We start from the raw sequence: 15,000 nt of genomic DNA, 5'->3' as shown, positions 1-15,000 counted from the left end.
TGCCTTCTCGATTTGGAATGGAGAACGTTAGATGATTGGCATACTAGTGATCATGCTTCAATTATTGTAAATACATACAGTAATCCACCTTTACAGAGATCACCATGATGAAACCTTGACAAGGCAGATTGGAATAGATTGCAGGAGCTAAGCGAAATTGAGGGGAATGTAGGGCAGTTTGAAAGTGTTAATGATGCCATAGACTTACTGAATGGAACACTCCATACAGTAGGAATCAATTTGATTTCCAAAACGACAAGGTTATTCAAACAACGATTAGTCCTGTGGTGGTCTTCAAATTTAACTGCCTTGCCCAGAGGCACAAGAAAATTTTAGACTAGATTGCATAGAAGCCATACAGAGGAAAATTTGGTAATATAAAAAAAATGTAGAACATAGTTCCATCGTGCCATGAAAGAAGCTAGGCGCCATTCTTGGGTATCTTTTTTTTTTCTTAAGTCTGCAGTAGAACACCAGCATCTTCTGTACTGAGGAAAGTAAAGAAAGGTAGCAGGCAAATTTACCTCCAACGTACCACCAGTGTTAAAGGTGAAGGGTCAGTATATGACTGGAGCAACTGAGGTTAGAATACCCTGGCTGATCATTTCTTGAATGCATCATGCAAGTGTGAAGCAACTCCTGGTCACAAGTATTGGATCATTGAAGAACAGAGCATTTTAAATTTTGCAACAGGAAACGGAGAATCATACAGTACTCCTTTAACTGAAAGAGAATTTGATTCCGCACTTGCTACATGTAATGATACAGCCCCTAGACCTCATGGAATTCCATATGCACTGATCAAACGTGTACCTGTTATTACTAAGTTTTATTTTAATCATATTAAAAGAATATGTCATGATCATATTTATCCAAGTGTTTTGGAACTAGCCATTATATTAGCTTTTTTAAAACCCGGTAAGGGTAAGTTTTTAGCTGCAAAATATCGACCAATTGCATTGACATCATGTTTATGTAAGATCATGGAGAAGATGGTCAATGCAAGACTGATGTGATACCTGGAAAATAGGGGCATTTTATCAGATATCCAGTGTGGATTTAGAAAAATTGTACTCAACGACTCTTGTGTTGATACGAAAGGAATCCTCTATTTGTGAAGCTTTTGCTTCCAAACAGCAACGTGTAACAGTCTTTTTTTTACCTTGAAAAGTCATATGATACTGCATGGAGATATGAAATATTTAAAACCATTCATGAATTGAGATTAAGAGGAGAGCTACCATTGTTCATTCAAACATTTGATCCACATAGATTTTTTCAAGTGAGAGTGGGGGGAATTCCCTCAGAGAGGAAATGTCAGGAAGAACGAGTTAGCCAGGGTAATATGCTAAGTGTTACCCTTTTTGCACTAGCCATTAATGGGATATCCTTCGTCATACCCCAAGATATTCACTGAACATTATTTATCTCTCCATATAATTTGCTGGATCTAAAATGTCGTAGGTTGAGAGGAAACTACAATTTTCATTGGACAATATTAATTAATGGGCTGATATGGATGGATTTGAATATTCAACAAGCAAAACTGTTGCTGTCCATCTCTGTCATATTCGGGGAATACCTGACCTGGATAGATACATCCCATGTGTAAGTGAAGCTAGATTTTTAGGAATGATATTTGATTATAGGATTACATGGGTTGTTCACATAAAGGCGTTAAAAATTAAATATTTCAATGTTCGAAATCTTTTGAAAGTATTTTCCCATACATCATGAGGGGAGGGGCCAGACCACTAAACTTTTAAAATTATACAAGGCGTTAATTTTTTTGAAAATTAGTTATGGGTGTGTAATATATTCCTCACCCACCCCAAACCGATTAAGGATATTAGATTCTATACACCATGCTGGTATTAGATTAGCCACAGAAGCATGTAGAATTTCAACGATCCCAAGTCTCCTGGTTGACGCTGGAGAATTACCTTCAGACTTTTACCGAAAGACTTCTATTGTTCGGTATTGGTTTAGGTTGGAAAGACTTCCTATTTCTTTAGCCTTTCATACTGCAAACTTTGCAAGTCATTGTAGATATTTTGAGTTATACCCAAAATCTCCTCAACCTTATGGTTTTCGGTTAAAACAATTAGTAAATGATCTTGATATAGTGAAAAATAGAGTTCTTCCATTTAGGATATCGCCAGCCCCTCCATGGAAATTATCAGCGGTATCTTTTTGTAAATATTTTATTGGTATAAAAAAGGACATGACTGAATTAGAAACCAGGTCTCTTTTCATGGAGCATGTCGAAAAACATAGGGAATAGACTTATATACTGTATATACTGATTGCTCGAAATATGCTGCTGGTGTTGGGTTTGGAGTATATAATAGTTCTTTTAATTGTAGAGGTGCACTTCGTTTAGTATCTTCCATATTTATTGCAGAACTATATGGCAAATTAACCGCTATTGAGAAAATAGCATTAAAAGATGAGGGCAATTTTACCGTTTTTAGTTTTAAGGTTTAAAGGCCACTTATGAATGGCAAGGGCAAGGGACAGTGACATTGCCTTATTTAGGAGGACAATGCCCTAGAGACCGACCATATATACATATGATCATTGCCCAAGCCCCCCCTCCACCTAAGCTAGGACCAAAGAGGGCCAGGCAATGTCTGCTTATCAATTAACAGATAGACCTATAGGCTCCCCCAAACCCCCATTCCTTAGGTTACAAAGATGGTGAGGTTGGAGCGACCAAAGAAATAAACGAGCTTGGGCGGGACTCGAACACCAGTCTGGCATTCATCAGTCAGGGACATTACCACATTGGCCAACACAACCATAAAAATTGTCCTACAAGCTTTAGAAGTGTTAATTCTAGTAACCATTTAGTTTTCATTTTTGGCCTGAAAGGAATAACAGTTCGATTTTGCTGCTATCTAGAACATGTAGGTGTGTATGGAAATGATTCACTGAGAAAGAATTCTGCAGTTGAGTTTTTACCAAGAAGGTATCCCATTCCCTGTACATGTGATGATTTTTTACCATAATTAAGAATTTTATAATAATTGAAAACAGCATTGGGGTAGTTTAGCTGAAAATAAGATGAGAGAAATAACAAATGATATATCCCCTTGGAGGTATAATGTGGGAGACGACTACTTGTCGTCTCTGCATTGGTTACATTTGGATAACACACAAGTTTCTGCTAACTGGCTAGCACCAGCCATATTGCTATGACTGTTTTGATTCCCTTGACAGTGTGGCATTTGTTTGCTGAATGACCCACCTATTGCACAGAAAGAAATAAATATCTATTTGAGGCTCAAGGTGAGGATGGCAGGTTCATCCTTGTCAAGATTCTTGGACATGATGTGTTGAACCATGCTAGCGGCATTACTAGATTTATTTCAGAAGCAGATCTTCTGAAAGCCATTTAACTTTTATAATGATATATTTTCTTCTATGGTTTTAATTGAATATTCTTTTATTCTTTATTGATAATAAATGATATCGGCGTCAATGACCTTCGATGTCAGGATGCCAGAAAACTTCAAATCAATCAATCAATCAATAATTTGAGGCCCTTTGCGTCAGTATGTGTCGGAGGAGATGATTATGATGAATACATCATCATCCTTCGGGTTTGCTTACTTGTTTGAACAAGTAGTGATTTTATGTATTGGGTAAATGGAATTTTTATTAGATACAAACCCAAAGTTTTTCATCATAGTTCTACATCTATATACTTATGGGTTTGTCCTTGTCGCTGAAAGTAAGGGTATGTAGACAAGTGTAATGGTAGACATAACCCTACGCACCTGCATACATTCACCAGTAACTACCGTTGTAACAAGCTACAATTTCAAAACCAGGTTTGACCCAATAATATTCATTTATAGTATTTTGTGAATGACATTAAGTTTGTCTTAAGATCAAATTCAATGTGATCTTGAAAGACTTGCTAGTTTTTAATGGTATGAAATGCAGTACTGTACTGTATTAGTATAGATTTTTATACTTGGTGAGAAAATAAACTAGAGATGCCTATATAATTCTTTTTCAACTCAATTTAATAGAAGTCTCATACTTATGACCAAAAATGGTACATCCATATTAGTATGCAGCAACCAACTTGTTAGTAATTCTGGATATTAGCAGATTACTCTTCCCTTAAATTTACTAACTGATATTGATGATATCCTTAAGCAGTTACTTATGGAAACCCATTGATGGTGTAATAATCCATATATGGTTTGCAGTCAAGCAATCTTACAAGGGTAATGTCTGTAAAGAAAAAAGGTTGATTGCAAATATAATAAATTCGTCTTTCTGTGCTCTTAATTTCAGATACCTTTTGTGAAGCGTGCCTTAAATATGTCTGAAAATTCAGTAAAATTATTTGCCTCCGCCTGGGGTGCTCCAGCTTGGATGAAAAGTAATGGAAAGATTTATGGTAAAGGAAAACTGCTTCACCAATTTTACTCATCTTGGGCTCATTACCATGTTCTGTAAGTAAATTAAAATGCCTCCAAAAATAATATTGACAACGACAATTGAAGATTTTGAAATGTTCCTGTGTAACCTTCTCAAAATGCATTTTCCTAATATGCTTTAATCTTTTTAAAGAATAGGCTTTTAATAATACTAGGGTATTTTTACTTTTTTATTCATAATAGCAAATCTTTTTTTGTGACAAGTCAGTGCATCATCCAATACCTGTTCTTTGTTTCCCTGATCTGTTTTACATTTGGATGGAATAAATGTAATTACTTCTCTGAATCTTTTAAATGTTTGTTTGAATATGAAATCTCACTTTGTGTTATTCACTTTTATTCTGATTATTCGTATAAAACGGAATACAGTATTAAAGTGAATCCAAGTTACTTACTTTTCATTGATAGTCACACTTTTAAATCTTTGTTGTGAAAATGTGTTTAATCTTCTTTACGGTTTAATATCATTGTGATTCATTCAGTTTTATCTATATGCTACATTTTATGCAAGCTTAGTTTTTTCCCTTTGCCTCTTATAAGTGTGAAATGAATATGGATATTTTCATACAAAAGTATAAACTAGCTCTTTTTGTTCCAGTTCTAGGTTTAAAAACTAAATCAGCGACGTCCTCTTAATGAGAGAATGCCCTGGTGAAGCCATTGGGCTTCAGCAGGGCATATCATTACCATGCCCCTCTGATGATCCAGCACTTTACTGCAGTCGAGGGGCTTGAAAGTCTCAATAATGGGCTGGTCAATTGTGGGGGGGGGGGGGGGGTGATTATCCAGCCTGGCAGGTTCAACCATACCGCTAAGGCCAGTTCTGAGAGACAAGACTAAGACTGGACCTCGAATTGCTGCCTTGTTTATTTCTGTTTTAACTATTATGTCTCTATCCAAATTTTGTTGACGAGCACTGTTAAAACATTGACCAGGTTTTGTATATGCTTCAAATTTAGACACCATCACCCTCTGGCAGACCCCATTGGGTTCAGACTTAGTCTGTTAAGAGTTGGGCTCCAGTGATCCGGTTTTAAGTCTCCCATATTTGCCTGTAATGGGTGATGCCAGGCATTGCAGTGGTCGTTGGGAAGGTTAACTACCCCCACTGACCAGTGCATGCCCTTCTAAAGAGAGGCAGCCCAGAGGGGCAGTCCCTGCTGAACCCTCTTCTCATATTGAGCCACATGGGATAGGAGGACTGACATCCTCTTGTTAAGAGGTAGATAACTCGACTTGCTGCTTCTTTGCGAATCAACCCCTTTGATGACGATCTGGAAAATACTGAAATGGACCTCGGTATTGACAACTCTAACTTGTGTTCTAATATTTTGACATTAGAGCCCTACTCAAACCATGTAGAGAAGAGAGAGAGAGAGAGAGAGAGAGAGAGAGAGAGAGAGAGAGAGAGATCTGTAAAACAGAAAAATATAGAAAAGCAGAAATATCTGGTCACTATGATATAGTAAATTATGAACTTTTTTTTTATTTTAGAATTTGAAAATGGAAGACATGAAAATGTGGAAGTTTTTTAGAGCCAATAGGGAAATGGTAAAAGTATGTGGAGGGCAGCCAAAAATTCTTTCCTAGGGAAATGTATGTCTCTTGATCGAGACACTATCCCTCATACAAAGTAAAATAATGAAAGCACTTTCAACTTTGAATGGTCATAATGTCAAATGCTTTTCGTACCCCATTTTTAAACAGAGTAGGAGTATGATATATGCTACAGAGTTACTAGAGATAGAGGAAAAAGAAATTGAGGATTAACTGAAAAGTCAGAGTAGTAGAAGTAGTTAGAATGAGAGAGTCCGAGAACAATGTGTTCCTCTTGCTACTTTAGTTTTAACTTTGATGAGTGTAGGCTACCCAATTTTATTAAAACTGGTTGGCTATTTTTAAAGGTAAAACCATACATCCCATCACCATTGAGATGATTGTCAAATGTATGGTCATGAAAGCCAAAAGTGCAAGGAAAAACTAAATAATAAGCTAGCTGTTTGTACCAACTGTGGAAAAAATAGTCATGGAGCATGCACAGAAAATTCAAGTTGTATTCACTGTGGGGAAGCACACTCAGGTACATCTAGAAGCTGTGATAAGTTTATTTTTTAAAAAGAAATTCAAGTCATCAGGACCATGGAAAGGGTTACTTTTAAAGAGGCTCGTAAAAAGTTCTTGAAAAGCAGATAAGGCTAGGGCAACCATTTTCATCGATTTTGAAGAAAAACAGGCCAAAACTCACTGAAGAAAATAGTATCCTCACTTCCAACATAAAGAAAGATATGAAAGTAGTTGAAGAAATGAAAATCCCATTGCAAATTAATATCCGGAAAGTGTAGAAATATCAAACAGATACTTAAAGAACAGAAAGATATTAAAAAAACCATTTACCCCCATTCTAAACAATAGTACCAAACTCTCTCAGGTTGTGCCCTTGTCAGATTTGATGGAGGATCCACTTAAATCCAATTTACCTGGCTCACCTATAGTCGGAAAGGGGCAAAACCCTGGTAGCTCACGACCTTTTAATTGAAAGAGAGAGACCTCCATTTCTCTTGTCCCCTTCCATAAGAAAGGTTAAAGTTATGACTTCAAATAAATATGATGTCTTGTCTGCTGATGTTTCTGATCAACTGGAAGACAGCTTAAATTAATCAGAAATTCAAGTTTAGGTCCACCATCCCTCACAACAATTAGATCAGGAGGACACAAAGAAAAAGACAAACACAGAACCCAATATGTCAAGACCCTCTCTAGAGAAACCACCGGGAAATAGTGTTGGATTAGAAATTGCCAATTGGAAGACTTTATCCAAGGTGTCTTCCGAAAAAATAAGCCTTAGTTCTTTCTTCCATTCTACAATGGAATTGTCAGGGATTAAGGGCCAAATATGAAGAACTTGAGCTCCTCATTCATGAGCACTCCCCTATAATTGTATGCCTACAGGAGAGCAAGCTCGATGCTAATACTTCTTGTCCATAAGAGTATGTAAGCTATAGGACACCATATTAGCAGGGGGCCTTGGTGGAAGTCTTACTTACGTTTGTCGAGATGTTCCCCAAATATCTTTGTCTATCTGTACCCATCTACAGGCAGTGGTTGTACAAAGGGATATAGGGAGAAAATACACAATCTGCTCTCTTTACTTGCGTCCAAATGATAACATTTCGTAAGATAATTTATTAGAGGTGATTCAGCAACTCCCTCAACCTGTTCTCTTACTAAGAGATTTGAATGGTAAATATCTTTTATGGGGCCTCATTTTAACAAACAGAATGGGTAATATTATATCATCAGTTGTGGAGAATAAAGATGTAGGACTCCTTAATACAGGAGAGCCCACACACTTTCATGTTCTAACAGATACTTTGTCATGCATTGACCTATCAATTGCAAGCTCTAATTGCCTTTTTGGTGTTGATTGGAGAACATTAGATAATTGGCATATTAATAATCATGTTCCAATCCTTATAAACGCCAACAATGATTCACCTTTACAGAGATTGCCACGATGGAACCTTGTCAAGGGTGACTGGGATAGATTTTGTGAGTTAAGCGAAATTCAAGGGAATGCAGATCAGTGTGAAAATGTTGGTGATGCCATAGACTTCCGGAATGGAACTCTCCATACAGCAGGAGTCCATTCTATTCCCCCAAAACACAGGATTATTCAAATGGTGACCATTCCCTTGGTGGTCTTCAGAATTAACTGCCCTACACAGAACTACAAGAAAAACTTTGACTAGATTGTGTAGACACCATACAAAGGAAAATTTGTTAGTATATAGAATATTTTTGAGTATAGTTCTGTCGTGCCATGAAAGAAGCTAGGCTCCAGTCGTGGATGTCTCTTGTTTCTTCCATCAACATTAGAACACCACTATCTTCTATATGGAAAAAAAGTAAAGAAGATAGCAGGCAAATTCACCTCCAACCCACCACCAGTGTTCAAGGTGAATGGTCAGTGTGTGACTGGAGCAAATGACGTTTGCAATGCATTGGCTGATTATTTCTACAATGTATCATGCAAGTGTGAAGCAGCTCTCTGTCACCAGTATAGGAGCATTGAATAACGGAAAATGCTAAATTTTGCAACAGAAAAGGTGGTTTCTTACAGTGCTCTTTTTACTGAAAGGGAATTTGATTCGTGGACAGGAGGTGTTGTAATATGCCAGCGGTATATTAGATTTATTTCAGAAGTAGGTCTTTTGAAAGTTATTTAACTATTATTGGGACATCTTTGCATTTATAGTTTTAAATTGTATAACTTTTATTATTATTATTATTATTATTATTATTATTATTATTATTATTTTATTCTTTATCCATAGCAAACATTATCATCCCCATTGACTTCCAATGTCAGGATTCCAGAGAATTCTAAACCAATCAATTCCCATTATCTGCGGGAGTAACATTATACCCTACTCTGGGGATAAGAGTATTCCTCTCGTCATTTCACTCTTCTGCAGTTGTGGCAGGTTGTAATCCTGCTTTTCTCTTGCCTCGCCGGTTTCTTCTCTGCCACTCCTCTTTGTAGTTGTCCCAGATATCAATGTCCGGACGTTCTCCATGGCTCTTTCTAAGGTAATGAATTGATACAACGTGCCCCACGTGTATGTAATTTGTTCTGTTTTGGGATGAAAACTTCAATCGTCGTTCCGCTCTTCGTCTCTTCTTCGTTGTTCTAAAGTAGTGTCTCCCCCTGGATATCGAGGGTTTGGGGTATGTGCTGCCCATTCTACTCCCCTCTTTCAATTTCTTCTCTTTCTGCATCTGAATACATTACTTCTCCTTCAACCTGTCTTAGACAGTGGTATTTTACTGTATTTGTCTTCTTCCACTGTCAACATGAATCTTGGTCTTCTTGGGTCATCTTTACTGTATTAACAAAATTTAAAAAAAAAATTTTCTCTTTGTTGAATCCTACCGTCATGTCACCTGGGTCACGTGGTATTAACAGTTATTTGGACAGAGGACACGTAACATTAACCTAATAGTTTCAGTGTGGTCGGGTAAGGAAGCTATTAATATCACAACATAATTTTATTTGGACAATTGGTTTCATTTCTTATTCAATTTTCAAAATATTGGGTACAAAACAAGACCTGATCTCAGTGAAAAGAGGGGGAAGGATAAGTACTAAGGAAAGTTCATAAAGTAATTCTTAACTGACCACATGGCAAGAATAATCTTGGTCCGGCTCCCTTTCCCAGCTTGAAAGGATCAATCTTTATTCGGTGGGGCGCAGCATCCCTATGGGTTCTGGGTGGTGGTAGCAGAGCCATTTGAAAACCAATGCTCTTTTCTTTGTCTTTTTCGGCTGATGATCAACTTAATGGCTGTTCACCATCCTCCCTCTCTCACCTTAACCTGGAGGTTTATAATAGTTGGGTTAATAGAGATGTGTCAACATTCTGTATGGCGCCACCCCGTCAATGCTATTGCACTGCTGGTCGCGGCCGTTGGAGTTGTTTTCTCAAGAGGTCATAGGCCATTGTCCCTGACCCCAATACTTTTACTCTATAAATCTACGTGACACAAGTCCTCTCACTCAACATTATGATACAAATAAAGCTGACTGGGATAAGTTTAGATTTTATATAGGGTTGTAGTAACCTATTGGAAATGCCCCTGCCAGGTGGTCTGCTGGACTGGGATTCAAGACCCTCTGAAGCTCTATACAGTATACTATATATTATAGTCTATGGGTTTCATCAATCACTTTATTTATAATTCTTTACGTATTGTTTTTTTTTATAATTCTTGTTAGCCTAGTTTTTAAGTATGATGTCTCTTTTTTATTTCTATTAATTCTTATGCTGTCTGGACCCAGTGAGCGAAATCCGGGACCAGTACGTCCTAGATTTCGTCAATTTCGTCTTCTGTATTGCAATATTCGTGGTCTTCATGCAAATATCCAAGACCTGACAGTTGTGTCCAGACAGTATGATATTCTTTTGTACTCAGAACCTTTGGTTTCTAATATGAGGCACTCATCTGAGCTCCTTATAACTGGTTTTAAGAAACCAATAATGTTGAAATGTGATGCCATTCCTTGGGCCAGGGGAATGGCGGTGTATATTAGGACCGAGTACCCTGCTTCTCATAAGTCCTGCTATCAATGTGGATATCATGAGATTCAGGTAATAAAAGTTTGTGGCAGGCATAACAACTTTTATTTGTGTTCCATCTACTGGAATCCAGGCATGAATGATTCTATCTTCGATTGTCTTCTTACCATTATGGCTAAGATACGAGAAGATGATAGAAAGGCTTCTTTTGTCTTTGTTGGTGATTTTAATGCTCAGCATAGGGAGTGGTTAAGTTCTATCTCCTACCGATTGCCATGGCTTAAGAGCTTTAGACTTTGCCTCTGAATCAGGCTGTGAGCAAATCATAAATGAAGCTACTCACAGGTCTGGTAATTGCTTGGACCTCGTATACACTGACTCCCCTGGCGTTATAACTAGTAAGGTTGGTTCTCCAGTTGGGACATCTGATCATGTCTTGATTTCATTAGTAGTGAAGACTGAGTAGCCTGTCCCTGATATATCATACTCTTGTAAAATTTATATGAAATCCCAAGCAGACTGGAATGGGATTTTGCATGATCTTTTGTGCTTGAATTGGTCACAATTCTATAGTAGTGTAGATCCTGTTGTCCCTTTGAATGAGAATCTAGTCAACATAATTGATAGGCGTATCCCTTCTTGTGTGCTAAGGTACCGAGTGAAAGACAAACCGTGGTTCAATGATGATTGTAGACGTGCCTATTTGGAGAAGCAGGAGGCCTATCATCTTTGGAAGGGTAACAGTTCAGATTTGACCTGGAACAACTATACTCAGCTTCGAGCTTTTGATCAGAGAGTTTATGCCTCAACTGAAAAGGAGTACAATTTAACCATAAAAGAAACACTTTCTGGTACAACTCAGGAACATAAATGGTGGTCTACCCTTAAATCTGCACTCTTTGGTGTAGATGCAACAGTTCTTCCTTTACTTAAACCAGATGGTTCAGTCACTCACTGTCCAAAGGAAAAGGCAACCTTGTTGGTTGATGTTTTTGACAGTAAACAGAGTAATGAAAAACTTGAACTTCCTCATTCCTGTTTTTCTGAGGCTAAACTAACTAGTTTAGCTTTTCGATCTTGTGAGATTAAAGCTCTGTTGATGGACCTTGATGCTTATGGAGGTGTAGACCCAAATGGCATTTTTCTTTTGTTTTTTATAAAGACAGCAGATTTCTTAGCTCCAAAGTTATCTGTTATTTTGCGCAAGTTAGCAAGAAGAGGAGCTTTTAGCACTTGTTGGAGAATTGGTAATGTTACTCCTCTATGTAAATGTGTTTGTGGTAGCTCAAGTCCCACTGATTACCGCCCAATTTCCATAACTCCCATATTATCGAAAGTTTTTGAACGTCTTCTGGCAAAACGTCTTAATAGGTTTGCTGAAGGTAATCATCTATTCCCTAGTTTGCAATTTGGTTTTCGTAAAGGCCTTAGAGCATGTGATGCCCTTCGTACAATCTCCAATGCTGTACAGAAATCCCTTGATTGTGGGCAGGAAGTTCGTATGATTGGCCTTGATTTTAGTGCTGCCTTTGACCGTGTTAATCGTGACGTCCTTGTTTTCAAACTCAAACAGTTGGGAGTGGGTGGGTCATTTCTTAGCATTATTATTGATTTTTTAAGTAATAGATCTCAAAGAGTTGTTGTTGATGGGCACCATAGTGAGTATAGGAATGTGATATCCGGTGTTTCACAGGGTAGTGTTCTTGGCCCATTACTTTTCATACTATATACACATGACATGTGGTTTGGCCTAGAAAACAAGCTTGTTGCATATGCAGATGATGCTACTCTCTTTGCATCAATTCCATCCCCTGAATGTAGATCTGGGGTTGGTGAATCCCTTAATAGAGATTTAACTAAAATTAGTGCATGGTGCAAAATATGGGGTATGAAGTTGAATCCTAATAAAACTCAAAATATGATTGCAAGTAGGTCACGGACGGTGGCTCCTCAACATCTGGATCTAAGTATTGATAATGTTTCCTTAAATTTGTATTTCTCTTTTAAAATTTTAGGTGTGATTCTCGACAGCAAATTTACTTTTGAGAAACACATTAGGTCTGTGTCTTCTTCAATTGCAAAAATAATTGGCTTATTGAGAAAGTCTCACAAGATTATCGGTGATCAATCTATTCTGAAGAAGTGTTTCAATTCTTTCATTCTACCTTGTTTTGAGTATTGTCCTCCTGTCTGGTCTTCAGCTGCTGATTCTCATCTTAATTTGTTGGACAGAAACTTATGGTCTATTAAATTTCTTATTCCTGATTTAGATATTAATCTTTGGCACCGTCGTTCAATTAGTTCATTATGCATGTTGCATAAGATTTTTCATAACTCTGACCATCCTTTACATTCAGATCCCCCTGGACAATTCTATTCTGTTCGTAATACTAGGCAGGCAGTTAATTCTAATAGCCAGGCCTTCTCCACCATGAGGCTCAATACTACACAGTATTCTAGAAGTTTTATTCCAGCTGTTACCAAGTTGTGGAATGATCTTCCTAATTGGGTGGTTGAATCAGTAGAACTTCAAAAGTTCAAAGGTGGAGCAAATGCTTTTATGTTGACCAGGCTGACATGAGTCTTTTTATAGTTTATATATGACATATCAGTTTTTGACGTTGTTAATAGTTTATATAGGACATATCTGTTTTGATGTCACTGTTTTTAGAATGATTTATTGTTAATTTATTCTCATCATTTATTTATTTCCGTTATTTCTTTTCCTCACTGGGCTATTTTCCCTATTTGAGCCCTTGGGCTTATAGCTTCTTGCTTTTCCAACTAGGGTTGTACCTTGGAAAGTAATAATAATAATAATATAGTATCTAACAGTGTATGCAACCTCACCATCCATGTGAGTTTATAGGAGCTTATGAGGTTACATGTTGACTCATCAGCAGATATTATCAGAAAATACTTTAATGCAAAGGGTATGGCAGAAATTTAGGGAAGTTAATAGTTCGTATAGCAGACCTGCAAGACATGCAATAATGCATTATGGGTTACCAATTCATGATACACAGGCCATCTCATATATTATTGGGGGAAATATTGAAAGCCTAAGGAGTATTAATAATCTGGATGTACACTTTTTATTTATTAATAGAAAAGAAAAAGCAATTACATGGAATTTTGATAGAATGGAAAATATCTACAGTATTATAATAAAACATTTACTGAAGAAGGGGTGGAATTTACGTTATCAAATTGTAGTTCATTTGCTCCTGGTAAAGATAATGTAAATTTTGATATGATAGGTAATCAAACCCTTTCTGCAAAGTCCAAATTATTAGAATTTTATGATCATGTTTATATCGAACATCTATTTCCAAAGGCATTAAAACATGCAATAATAATCATCAACATCATGATCTGTTGCTCGTCCACTGCAGGACAAAGGCCTCAGACATGTCCTTCCATGCGCGTCTATTTATGGTCTATCTATACCAGTCTATACCAAAATTTTTTTTTAGTTCGTTCATCCGTTGTATTCTTTTCCTCCCCCTACTTCTTTTGCAATCTCTAGGGACTCATTATGTTATTCTTAAAGTCCATGGGTTATATGTCATTCTCATTATATGTCCTGCCCTTGCCCATTTCTTTTTCTTACAGGTTGACAGAATATCCTTAATTTTAGTTTGCTCTCATATCCATGTTGCTATTTCTCTGTCGCTTAATGTTAATCCCATATATATTCTTAACTAATACCAATTCTTAAATTGTAGAAAAAGATCCCAGAAGCCCGAACAATTATAGATCAATTTCACTGACAAGTTGTATACACACGTTACTGGAAAAAAGGTTAAACTATACACTAAATTGGTGTTTACATTGTAAAATTTTATCAGCCTCACAGTTTGGCTCCTAATCAGAGAAATCAAACTTGGACTATCTTTCTCACTTGGAAAATTATATACGTAGAGGTTTTAAATGAGAGAAAATGACAGTACCCACGTGGAGTTATCACTACTAAAACCCTTACATGGTAATGGTTTTGAGAAATTTTATTTTATTCCAAATCTTACAACCTTGACTGTGGTGTGCCCCACGAGAGTGTTTCAAGTGGTACTCTCTTTGCTTTGGTAATTAATGGTATAGTTGCTCAACTGCCTTAGGGAGTGCAAAGTAGCCTTTACTTGGACGACTTTGCAATATACCATTCATCAAACAATTTTCGTCAACTACAAAGAATTCTAAATAATTCCGCTTGAAACATAGAAGTTTGGGCTTTGACTGTTGGTTTCTGACTTTCTGAAGAAAGAAGTTCAAGCAATAATGTTTTATAGCAATATTAGATGGAAGCAAAACCTAGAAATGAATCTCGGATTGGAGGACACTCAAATGTAATTTCAAGAAAAGATAATCTTTTTGTGGGGCTGGGGGGGGGGGGGGATAATATATGAAACTCGCCTCAATTGGAAAGCTCATGTATCTTACATCAAATACAAATAAAATTATGATCT

General features: G+C 37.0%; 1 protein-coding gene across 1 annotated transcript in view; it reads left to right on the top strand.

Annotated features, from left to right (window-relative positions):
* Nucleotides 1–15,000, top strand: part of LOC137641162 (lysosomal acid glucosylceramidase-like) — a 358,339-nt gene that overhangs the window by 146,396 nt on the left and 196,943 nt on the right. Inside the window, exon 5 of the mRNA XM_068373603.1 lies at nucleotides 4,312–4,472. Within this exon, the coding sequence (XP_068229704.1) occupies nucleotides 4,312–4,472 (161 nt within the window). The remainder of the gene's footprint in view (nucleotides 1–4,311; nucleotides 4,473–15,000) is intronic.

Source organism: Palaemon carinicauda, chromosome 5, assembly GCF_036898095.1.
Source record: "Palaemon carinicauda isolate YSFRI2023 chromosome 5, ASM3689809v2, whole genome shotgun sequence".
NCBI classification, from domain to species: domain Eukaryota; kingdom Metazoa; phylum Arthropoda; class Malacostraca; order Decapoda; family Palaemonidae; genus Palaemon; species Palaemon carinicauda.
The sequence above is the reverse complement of the archived record's forward strand: the minus strand, read 5'-3'. Positions and strand labels throughout refer to the sequence as shown.